Source organism: Pteropus vampyrus, unplaced genomic scaffold (genome assembly GCF_000151845.1).
Source record: "Pteropus vampyrus isolate Shadow unplaced genomic scaffold, Pvam_2.0 Scaffold76, whole genome shotgun sequence".
NCBI classification, from domain to species: Eukaryota; Metazoa; Chordata; class Mammalia; order Chiroptera; family Pteropodidae; genus Pteropus; species Pteropus vampyrus.
In genome coordinates this window covers 1,606,666-1,619,350 of record NW_011888857.1, presented here as the reverse complement: position 1 = coordinate 1,619,350, position 12,685 = coordinate 1,606,666, and the positions used below count along the sequence as shown (strand labels likewise).

The following is a 12,685-nucleotide window of genomic DNA, read 5'->3' as shown; positions in this document are numbered from 1 at the left end:
TTCTTACTTTGTTATTTTTTCCCAAGTATAGGCTTATAACTCAGAGACTAGATGATACAACTTTTAGAAGAAGAATGAAAAGGGATGCTGGTAAAGTTTGTGGTCAATTTGCTAACCATTGAGGAAGATACCATATAGGTCAAATCATTCTCTCTGAAAAAAAGCCTTCTGGTGCCTTTGTTAGTGTCAGGACATAGGACCAGATGAACCACTCATCAAAATGAAGAAGTTTGGTTTCTAAAATAAAAGTTGAAATTCTTATAATTAAGGATGGAGACAGTCTTTTAAAACAGTTTATAACAGTGATATATAAATTAATTTTCACAGTTATCGCAATGGTAATTGATTAAGTATTTGGGGTTTTATAATTTGGAAACTCATTCAATAATTCCTTCATTTATTCAATAAATAATGATTAAAGTCAGTTACCCTGCTCTTCACAAAAGATGTGTGACAGAGTTTCTGCCCTAAAGAAATTCCTAGGTTGGTGGTTGTTTGGAGGAGTGTTGGGGGGCTAGGGGGAACATTGCTACCTATGATCGCTGCCATGATTAATTTCAGTGATGAAGAATCCTCCCACAAAAGAGGACAGGACAAGTCAAGGCATTTCAGGTGGAGAGAAATGAATATGTGGCTCAGAAGCCTGCAACAGTGCACAATTGGAGCATGCCACATTCAGGCAACAGCTTGTAGCTGCTGAGCTGGAGCATGGAGTTCACGTGGCAGGAATAAAAAATGTAGAGTGGGGGCAGGGGACAAATGAGGGTCGATGACAGGCCTGGATCAGGGTCAGAAGGGATCGGAATTCCAGACTATTTTTTCTGTCTGCATAGGTAGACATTGAAGAACTGAATTAAAAAAAAAAAGTGGTTTAGAAAGATTATTATTCGTAGCTGGAACTTCAGGTGAATCGGAAGGAAGAGATTATGGATGTAAAGACCAATCAGAAAGCTATTTCAGAATAACTGTATATTAACATACATCCAACTTGAACCTGCATTAAGGAAGCAGCTTAATTGTTCCTGAAGTCCACGTCGATGAAAACAAAACACAATAAATTCTTCAAATAAATATCTGCAATTTTAAGATTCCAGTTTTTTAAAAATAGTAACATTGTAAGAAAACTACTGAAAGTAGATCACTGTGGTGGTTGAACACTGAAGCTCCAGCTCCATTCTTTTGCCAGGAAACTAAATCCTAGCATCCACTTCACAAAACTGGGGTGGGTTCCCTGAATGGGCTCATGCTGTTATCAAGCTAATGAACTGAGTTCAAACGCCAAGTAGGTAGCTTTTCTGGCCACACTGAATACTTACAGAATTTTACTGGAAGCCCTTTCCATTGTTAAAGCATTTTTTTGCATTTGCTTTTCTTCTGGTTCTATAATTTGCTTCTCTTCTTCAAAAGTTGCTATAGGTTTGTGCACAGTAAGCTTGGCCCCAGACACAATGTCACTGTGGACTTCTAGAACAAGAGCTGAACAGAAATGCACAAATGCCAAAGACATATTAGTTATGATTGCAGAGAACTAGAAATTTGAAAACATGTGCTAAAATAACAATGCAGAAAATTTATAGCTATTCCATATAAAAGAACAGATTCTAAGAGTAACTGATCGTTGCTCTTTAAACTAATAGATTGGATTTCATTTAAATTTTATAATTTTTTTTTCTCTCAAGATAGTCAAAAATAGGTCTTTCCAAAAAGAAGTTATTGTAAACTCTATTTAAGTGGGTTGCTTTTTTAGATGTCTCTAGATCTTTCTAGAATCTCAAACTCCTCAGTGAAAGTCCCCAATGCTTTGAAAGACACATGCGAAGCTTACTGTACAGTGTTCAATATATGCAACAGGGTAATGTTTTAAAGTACATTCACAATTCTTCTCTTTTGCTTTTCTATGTACAGGACTTTGCCTTGGTTCCTGGGACAGCCTAACCGGGGTGGGGAAGAGGGGAGAAGACAATGAGAAGATGAGAAATGTGACAAAAGGAAAGCACAAGTACAAAGATAGTTTTGACTTTTGAGCACAGCGTATCGCCATAAGACAATGGCCATGTAAGTCATCATGACACTGTCATGATTTAGTATTTTTCCAGATACCTTTAGTTCCCAATTAGCATATCAAGGGTTAAACCTTTTCTCAGGGTTGACCTAGAGAAAACTCACCATTTCTGGGCCTGAGGGGATTTGAGGCAGAAGACAGAGGAAGGCAGAAAACCGGTATGGGGTATCATGATTCCCCCCTCTATAGGCTTCATTTCAGCTATCTTAGCTAAAAGGAAACTTTGTGGACACACAGCACATTTTCAGGACACTGTGACAAGTCCCTTTTCAAGCTGTCCTCACTACACCACTCCAGTCTGAACCTGGATGTGGTTTCTGGGGGGTGCAGCCATGAACCAGGATCTGCTGAGAGCCATACTGGGGGCTTTCCAGAAGAAGTTGCCGAGCAGAGGTCAAGGGATCCTGTAGCAAAGACTTGCAGAGATGGCTACACAGCCACAACTAGGCTTCAGGGGGCCAGAGGAAGCAGGGGAGAGGCTGAGGCAGGCAGGAAGTACAACCCACCCAGAGCACCGTCTGAGCCAAAAGGATAGAATGCCATAATATGGCCATGGATTTCAGCTGGCAGGGCCCAGAAAGCAAGAGGATCTGCACCCCAACTTCTTTCCTTCCATCCTAGAAAGGAACTAAAGCGAGACTCTGGAACCTGGGAAATCTGAAAGCCCTCCCAAAAGGGACTATTTAAATTAATAGATGGGAAAAAATTTAAACCTGACGGAAAATTTGTGTTTTCCTTGATGAGGGTGCATGGGGCTCACAAAGCCAGCCCCATTTGTTAAAGACAAGATAAATAGATTGCGCTTTCTTTGCATATCCAAAGTGTAGTGTAAATTAAAATGTGCAACTCTGTTAAATATAAAAATTAGTCTGAAAAGCTGAACAGCAAGATGCAGGAGCAAAATATGAGCTGTTTAAGCAAACTTGGATTTTCTTTAAAAAGCTATATCACCAAATATTTTATTTTGGCTACATATAGTAAGGTAAGTAATTCCAATGCTTACCCTCCATCTTACGTGTACTGCAGAAGGTCTGAATTTTAGAAATGTCTGATGCTAAGTTCCTCAGGAAGATTTGTTTCTTTTGCCGAGCAATGGACTGGTCAGGACTGATCCAGTGTTCTCCGCATGAAACATACACCTATCAAAGAAATGAGCCTCTGCTCCCATATACAATTATTCACAGCAGTATTATTTGTCATAGCCAAAAGTGGAAGCGATCAGAATGTCCTATAATAATAGATGAATAGTTAACTTTTTCTTCTTCATTTTGCTTATATGTATTCCTTAAATGTCCTTAAATAAATACATATTTCTTGGAAGTGAGAAAAATGAAGAGATATTGCTATATATTGAGAGAGACTCAGTAAGAGAGAAAAGAAACTCAGTGCTACTTCTTTTGAGATTACTCACTAATCTTTATACATATGCTTTGTATGAGGACCCAGGAAAAACTTTCTCAAATTTTCCCTCTTTCTGAACAGTTTTTCTTTCTCTTATGGACATACTTAATCATGTAGCTGTTCATGTGTCAATCTCAAGTTCACTGCTCAGATAGTGACAGTTTCATTTCAAGCAAATAAAATAACATAGCAAAAGTACTGCAGAGTACTGCAGCAAAATATATATATACACATATATTTGTGTGTGTGTGTGTGTGTGCGTGTGTGTGTGTGTGTGTGTGTATGTGTAAAACAAAAAACCTGCAAATGATAGCTTTAGAATTCACAAAGTCTGCCAATCTCCAAGAAAAATAGATTCCACTCTGTTATGCTGCCTCTGATACCGGTCATTGGTACTTCTGTTTAAGAATCTCTAACGGGGTCTTTACATTCAGAGCCTGAACTGAATTCTGAAAATATGGTGGGAGTTTGGCTCTGTTCGAAGAATTTCAGGCATCAGTCAAAACAGGTTTTCTTTCCAAATCTGATACCTCCAATTCCATAAATGGGAGAAAAGGCTGGACTGCTAAAACCCTTCTCGGCCCTCTCCAGCCACCAAGTAGAGTATGTGAAAACATGGATATATTTTTCTCTGAAAAGCTGACATTATTATTGAGTAAGAAATCATTAAACAACTACATTTTGAAGGCCTCAAAAAGAGAAGAGAATCTGCCTCCTTAAGAATAGGATAGAAATCACAAGCGGTTAATAATTTGGTCTTCTCCAGTTTCCTCACTCTTTTATAAAATGAGAGCATCCATCTCATATGGTTGAGATGATCATTAAATGAATTAATTTATATACAGCCCTGAAAATAATGCCCGACATATAGTAAGCTCTCAACGGTTAGTTAGCTATTAGTATTACTTTCTGATGGTTGCTGAGTTAGGATAATTCTGAGAAAGAAATAAGAGGAAAAGGGTAAATGTTTGGAATCTTATTTTAAAACATTTTAGTAGTATTCGTATGTTAATATTTCCAGTTTCACATTTATGTTTTTACCAGTTCGTCTCTTTGAAGATCTTTTAAGATAAAGATTTCTTTCCCCTTTTCATTGAACAATCTCCGAGCTGCAGAAGGTAAATTTAAAATTTCAGTACACCTGTAGTAGGAGACACAAAAATTGACCTTGTAAGCAGAAAGTTTCCAGCAGAGAAGAGAGAAAACAAAAGAAATGAAGGGCCTGGGTCATTAATGACAACTCCCTCTACAGGACTGTGTGCCAACAGCGAGGCTCTGGAGCCCATCAGCCCCTTTTGAGTCTCATTCCCCTTTTCCAAACTGTGGGACATGGGCTTGCTTTACTTAAACTCTCAAATCCTAAATTATTTACTTTCCAGGGTTGTTATGAGGCTAATGAGTTGATTTTGAAAAGTGCTTAGCGCAATGCCAGGCATGATAGAGAAATAGGTAGACACATCATTACTGGTTTTTCATTTCTCAATATGCTCCCACACTTTCCCATTTCCTTGCTTTTCCTTCTAACTAAAATACCTTCTTTGGCTTTTACTGTTGAAGTTCTATTCTTTCACTAAAGCCTCTGAAGTCACATCCATCACCAAGTGGTTTCTCATCTCCTCCCTCCAGAAGTGATCTTTATAGGCCTTAACTTCCTTTGAAATAGGATTTTTTTTTTTTTGCCTGGTTAAACTAATGCTTAATAACAGTGATTTTTTTCCCCCCAAACAAGCACTGGGCCAGCAAGATGAATGATACAGTTTCCCTGTTCCCTGAGGAGCTCCCTCTCTAGTCAGAAGGAGAAACAGGTTAGCAACCGAAGTGGAATATGAAGTAGTGGGTGCTGTTATAGGCACCTGGCCAGGACCCTGTGAGAACACAGAGGAAAAATAATGAATTTATCCAAGGGAGCCTTGTCTAAGGAAATAACACTTGGGTTGGGCCTTGACAGATGAACAGGCATTTGTCAAGAAGAATTAGGACCTAGAGAAGTTTCATACGGCTGCAGCTGAGTGTATGAACAGGAGGAGGAGCCAAATAAAGCTGGAAAAGAAGATAGAAACTAATTGAAAGCACTTAGGATGATGCCAGATAATGAGCAGCCACTGAAAGTATCAGCGCGGAGGTGTGGTGATTTCAGATCTGCTTTTTAGGAAGTTAACTGTCAGAAAGGTGAAAGATAGACTGGCGGTGGAAGAGGCTGGAATCTATCTACCCAGTTTAGAAGTAAAGAGGTGGAATTATGAGGAAGAGGATCTAGAGCTAAAGGAGAGTGACAAGGCATTTCCTAAAGAATGATATTGAGGTGATCCTGCCATTGGAAGAAATAAATGGAAGATTCCTGCTAATATATTTTATATTAGAATGTATTATCTACAGCAAATGAATTAGAAGTGACTTTACGCTTATCAGGAAGACTCAGCTGTATTAAGAATATTCCTCTATTTTATTTTCTTAGATGGGAAAAAGCAATTGAGCAGATATTAGGCACTCCATTTCCCTGAGAGGTCTTAGAAGGAAACAGCCAATAGAAACTAAATTTCTGCTTCTCAGGTCACAGCTCTGGAAGCTGATGGACCAGTGAGGACCAGGCTGTTTCTCATTTGCAGGAGTTAGTGGGATAGGGGTAGGAAGGACCATCAAAGAATTAAGTCACAGATTTGCCTAATTCTCTTTGGGTACTGGCCCCAAACCTAACTTAATTCCTTCTACTTTCCCGAAATCAATATTTTTATAGGTCCAAGCAGTTTGAGCCTGACCTAAGAAGAGTTATCATAATCATTTCTGCTCCCACTCAAATTTCCTTAGAAGAATGGACTGTGTGAGTATCCTGTTTTATAACAGCAAGTGGGAGATTAGAAGGAATGGGTGGTTGGTGAGTCTTTCTTCCTTCCTATTTTGAAAGCCTAGCCACAATAGTGCCAAATTTGATTGGCTCATGCAGGTGGGTTGAAAAGGATTGGGATAAGTTGTTTCTTCTGTGTTTCTCTAACTAGTTTATGTGCCAGCCAATATATAAATGGGAAGAGGAGAGAAAAGACTTGGCTCTTAAGTGCCTAATAAGGAATGTAGACTCTGGAATCAGATTGCCTGAGTTCAAATTCTAGTCCTCTCATGTACTGGCTGCACAACCTCGGAGAAATTACTAAACTTCTCTGAGCCTCATTTACTCCATCAGTAAAAGACTAATATAGTATTACTTTTCCAATAGGGATATTTTACAGATTGAGTGTGTGAATACCTGTAAAGGTCCTGGCACATAAAAATCAGCACTGCATTGTTAGTATGGACCAAGCACAGCAAACCTTCCATGTTCACTCTCTCATTTAATTCTCACAGCATTTCTGAGAGGCCCATTTTAGTGATGAAGAAACTGAGCCTGATGATTAAAGTCCTTGCCCAAGGTTACGTAACTAGTAAGTGGGACAGCTGGAATTCAAACCTAAATCTCTCTGGGTCTTTTACTACATCATATGGCCTCCTGAGAGGACATCATCACAGAATAATAAGATATTAGATCTACAATGTGAGTAGACAGGCTGGGATGTTGAACAAGCAGTCCAGGATTTCTCTGTTACATGGAGGCAAAGATACTAGGAATAAAGTCCTCTGACTCTCACACCAGGAATTAGGACAGGTAATCATGTGGACTGCTTGGATTTATAGAGAATAAAGCAGAGTCTGGTGTTGGTTCCCTGAGGACTGTATTTCCACACAACCCAGGATGCTGTTAGAGAAAAGGGCAGGGGAGAAGGTAGGAGCTGGGTCTCCAGGTTCACAGAGAGCTACAGCGCCACACTCATGGAGACTTCCTTTCCCCAGTCACTGTGAGGACCCCCTTCCCAGAAGTCCCACCACATCCTTCCAGTTCTTTAAAACAGTGACAAAATGTACATGAAGATATGGGGTATGTGCTTTCTTCTTTATCTTTTGGCTTTGTATCTCTTTATTTTTATATCTCTCTCATTTTCTCCCTCTCCATGTGGCCTTCCTTGACAATTGCCCCTCACCAGTTTCTCTCTCCTTCTTGGTTATAGATAAAGTGATCCCTTGACCATTTTCACTTCTGTACATTTAAATACTGTCTTGTGTGGCTTTCTGTTTCAATTAAAACAAAAAACAAAAAACAAAAAATCTCTTTTTTAACAAGTTAGGAGTTTCCTGAGAGCAAGAAACATCTTGTGCTTAAAAAAAAAAAAAAAAAAAAACCCAAAAAAACTCCTATAGAACATCCAAGATTGGTTGATACACATAATATGAACACAACAGATATGAAAATAATCAAATTCTTTCTTGTGTTCCTCTTAGCTCTTCATCCAACTCTCCTGTTTAACGAGGAGGAAAATGAGATCAAGAAATACAGTGCTTTGCGGAAGTTTTCCAGCTAGTTAATGGCAATCCTGAGATTAAAATCAATTCCCTTTACTCTTAATCTAATGGTCCTACTAACACGCCACGCTGCCCAACATTAGGAATCAACAAAAACATTCTGTATCTATTGTTTTTAAATGGGCTTGATATGCTATTAGATTTTGGGCTTTGTAGATGGAAGAATCAACAACAACAACAAGACTATCAAAACTGTCTGGGGTTAATTATTAAATAACTAAAGAATAGCATAATTTCCTTAAAATTCTCTAAGACTGCCTCCTCATATTTGACAAGACATATTTTGCAAAAAAGTTTGTAACAAGTGTTCTACTTTGAACAGTTACCAAATTCTATGGGAATAATTTTTGTTTTGGTAGGATAACGATCAAAAGAAAAATTACATTTCATAAATAAGATACATGTTAGTGATATTTAAAAACTAGATTAAAGTAGATAAGTACCCTTCCTTCAATTCAAATATAAACCAAAGAGAAGTGCTTTAAAACTATAAAATATAAAACACAGAAATATATGTTTACAGAGTTGGTAGTTCAGAAGCTAGAGAAAATCGCCCTAAAATTTGAGGGAAAAATGTATTAATTAGCATTGGTATCATGAACTCACATAGTTGAGGTATTTCACAGATTAAAAACTCCAGAATTATTATATTAACAACTGTTGTCTTATGTAGGTACATATGTATTTTGTGTTATGCATTGCACACAATCATTCAGGCATTTGAATGGAAAATACCATTGAATTTAGGATAATAAGTATTTACCTCTTCAAAAGTTGATGAAACTTAGCCTGGTTTGTTTCTGTTTCAGAATGTTTAGTAGAATGATTTTTCATATCCTCTTTCATCTCAGTGTCAACATATCTGAAACAAATGATCCAAGATTTGATTGATATGTCAATATGTATTGCCAATTAACTTTCAACTTGTTTAAACATTTGAAAAAATCATGAGGTTTTAATTTATCCTGATTTGCCCTAAAATAATCTGCTCTTCTTTTAAAAAACAGAATTTCAAAAACTGTCACAATTAAAAATTAAACTTCATGAATATTTATACTGCGAGCAATTTATATAAGAAAATAAATTTTCAATATTGTAATCCTCTTCTACTAATGCTGAGTACTCTGAAATGTGAATTAATCAAATTTGAAAAAAAAAACAGAGAGATGACATTTATTTTGCCTGGGATGTTTTATCTATATATTGTTCATATTAATATGTTTTTTAATATATTGTTAATGATGAATCCAAACCTGAAAATTTTTAACTGAAAAATAAATAATGATGATCATAGAAAAAGAATGCTTAATTGGAATATACATCTCTTCGAATTTTCAAGTTAGAAAACTATTCTGTATATTTTTAAAATCTCTGTTTTATTAAATGAAAGAAATAGTGGTCAAAAATGGTCATTCATTCGCTCGTTTATTAAAAATGGTAATCAGATATTAATTAATTCATCTTTAATTAATTTATATTCTATAAGCACTGATTTAGGGTCTACTATGTGCCCTAAATCAGCATTCCCCAACCTTTTCGGTACCAGGGACCAGTGCTCCTATGAGGATTAATGCCTGATGATCTGGGGTGGAGCTGAGGTGGTGATGCTAGCGCTGGGGAGTGGCTACAAATATAGATGAAGCTTTACTTGCTCACTCACAGCTCACCTCCTGCTGAAGGGCCCAGTTCCTAGCTGGCCACGTGATACAGGTCTGCAGACGGAGGTGTTGGGGACCTCCGCCCTCAATCATGTGGTAAATAAAGTGACTTAATACTTGATTGACCAAGATACACTGTTCCCTGACTATATCATAGCAGCCAGCACTTATATAGATGAATAACACATTATCCTGGTTCTCCATCTCCTGGATGGAGACATAAGCAAGTAATCACAGAGTGGTAGGCACTATGGTGGTGGAAAGCACACAAGGTCAGAGCAAGGAAGTGCTTAAAGCTACAGCTAACTTGGGGGAAGGGATGGAAGTGCTGAGTTCAGAGTCAACATCTAGAAATGAAGTCCAAATTCAAAGGTCATTCTCAAAAGACCTTTATTATTGAGGCAGGTAGGAGATATTGGGGAGTGGAAGGGATTTAAGAGTGAAAATCGAGGAGACTGTTGCTAGAAGATGGAGCTAGAGAAAAAAGGTCATAAAGAGACATAAAAACTACATTAAGAACTTTGAGTGAGTCCAAGGATCATAATTTACTAATAACTTATGAAAATAATCTAAAATATAAAGGTTATTTTATGGCTTCAAATTGAAATTAAAATTAAAATTCCTTAAAATATCACAGAGTTCTCTGTTTAACTTACAGAGAATTAAAATTCCTTAAAATATCACAGAATTCTCTGTTTAACTTACAGTTCTGAGAGATGAAATTCACCTGTGACACAGAAATCACAATGGTCTTTATATGAATTTGACAACCACTATCAAGACTAAATGACAAGATCTTTTTACTCACTAAGATAATCAACTAAGTAATTAATAAATGATCAACTAAGTAATTAACAAATGCTATTTAATCTTCCTCTGGCTTTGTACACAGAGGAATCAGCAACAATAACAAAAACAATAAACAATAAATGCTCCTCAAACTCTCAAGAATGAATTATTAAATAACTAAACGATAGCATACTATTAAAGCATGGTTAAAATGGATCTTATTTCATCATCCTAGCCTGATTTTGCTTGTAAAGACACTAACTGGCCCAACCCTCTTTCTTCTTATAAATTTCAGGTTAATGCAATTAATGTTCCCCTACATGTTACTAGCATTTATTTTCCTGGAAGAGAAGATATTTAACTTGGATATATTAAAAGTAGCACAGCAAGGCTTCCTACCTTGCACAACTCTGGGGTGCCATTCATATGAAATACAATGTAAACCGTGTCCTCTGGAGCTGGCCAACATAACTGCTCTGTAACATTAACTAAAATTCTTTCCATTTAAACCTTCTGTTACCAGTACTGACAAACTTACAGCTCCAGGGGTGGGGGGAGTGGGACGAGGAATGCTGTTTATAATCCTACAGAAAACTTTCTGAATCTGCTAAGAAAAATTAAATATTTAGTAGAGTTTTAGCATCAAGCATATGCCAGCGTATTTAAATTATTTGGGAATAACTAATTTATGTAGTGAATAAAGTGAATATTTGATTAACCAGGACGCACTGTTCCATGAATATAGACAGCAGAGAGTTTCACACATTCTCTGCTAGAATAGCTGTCCAAATTAACAAATCTCTTGAATTATGTTTAGATTACCTGACTGAACCCATTTTAAAACATTAATGAGAAAAGACAAAATTTGTATACAGTTTTGAGCCACAGTTAAAGATATAGAATAAAAATAAATAAATGTAGGAAGAGACAAAAAATTATTTAATTTTGCATGTTAAAAAAGTCATATACTACTTTAAGAGTATTGCCTTCACATTCTACAGCTAGCAGAATGAACTAATTATGAAATGTATGCGTCAAAGATTTCAATTTCAGGCTTGACTTTACTTTGAAGATTAATTTTTTACTTTATCATCTTTACAAGGCAGTTCAGTGGACAGCCGATCTTAATGTTACTCATTGTTCAGTGATGTATGAAGTATATTTAATCAATGTGAAGAAATATTATCAGCAGCCTCAAATATTCTAAACATCTCAAAAGGAAGGTCAAGAGGTAATATCACTGCTAATCATATGAGAAACAATGTGTTTAACTCATTCTTTACATCAGAGCTATGCACTGATCTATAATTCCTTTTGTCATAAAATATAATGAAAATATAGCAGGTGATTTTTTTCTCCAATGCTGGAAAAATACTGGCTGTTTGGGAAAATTTTATTCTAATCTCATAACATAAGATAAAGTACAGATTGATGCTTTGCTAGGATGATAAATTTTTAAAATGTTATTCCAAGGCAAGGATATAAATTATGTAAAGTTATATTTTGAGAACTATATTTATTTGTTACATATGCTAAAAATAGCAATGTAAATAATTGTATAATAATAATTTAAATAAGGAATTATAAAATTATATTTAAGAAGCAATTTATGAGCTTAGTTATTTCAAAATCCATTAAGAAAACTCAAACAAAATACGCTAATTCAAAATATAGTGATCAAAAAACTTTTTCACAACTGCTCATCTCTAACTCATTATTTTCTCCCATGGCTAGCCTAAATCAGAAGAGTTGAAATTAAGTTCCTGACATAGAAACTAAACGAATCTTAGTATCTATTTTCATATCCAAATAGCAACACAGGAACCTTTTAAAAAATAATAATAATAAGCATAGAATTTCCTCAGGAAAACATCTGTAATGAAGAAGACAAAAATCTAGAGAAATTAGAAAGTATATTAAATGAGAAATATGAACAAGTTGTTCTCACTGCATATTCCCTCCAGGTGAGATGTCTGGACTGATTACAGTAAGGGCTCTGTTTTTATTCTTGTCTCCATTCCGTAAAATTCTGAGTCTTACAGGGACATAAGGCTCTGGTGTCTTACAGATGGGTTTCTTCAAGGAAGGGCTGTTTGGAACAAGCAGTCCTTCTATTGGCCAATCAAACTCCTTCAGAAAGAAATGACACAAAATTTGATAATTAGTAAAAAGATATACTTCTAGATATAAAAAAATGTAACACACTGCTTATATCTTTAATCTTTCATTTATTCATCAAACATGTATTGGGTACCCAAGGTGGTCCAGACAATTCTAATTAATACTTTATTTGAATAAAGAGGAAGAATAGTAATTTGTTTATGTACGTAGAAACCTGTGTTATGTTACGACCCGGAAGATTTATTTCCTTTTAGAAAAACATCATTCT

At 36.1% G+C, this 12,685-nt stretch overlaps 1 protein-coding gene across 1 annotated transcript in view; it reads right to left on the bottom strand.

The window, feature by feature from the left end:
• LOC105293743 (doublecortin domain-containing protein 5) overlaps positions 1-12,685 on the bottom strand; it is an 81,429-nt gene that overhangs the window by 54,599 nt on the left and 14,145 nt on the right. Inside the window, exons 3-7 of the mRNA XM_023532091.1 lie at positions 12,245-12,426; positions 8,613-8,711; positions 4,505-4,604; positions 3,066-3,201; positions 1,317-1,476 (exon numbers count right to left, since the gene is read on the bottom strand). Of these exons, the coding sequence (XP_023387859.1) occupies positions 1,317-1,476; positions 3,066-3,201; positions 4,505-4,604; positions 8,613-8,711; positions 12,245-12,426 (677 nt within the window). The remainder of the gene's footprint in view (positions 1-1,316; positions 1,477-3,065; positions 3,202-4,504; positions 4,605-8,612; positions 8,712-12,244; positions 12,427-12,685) is intronic.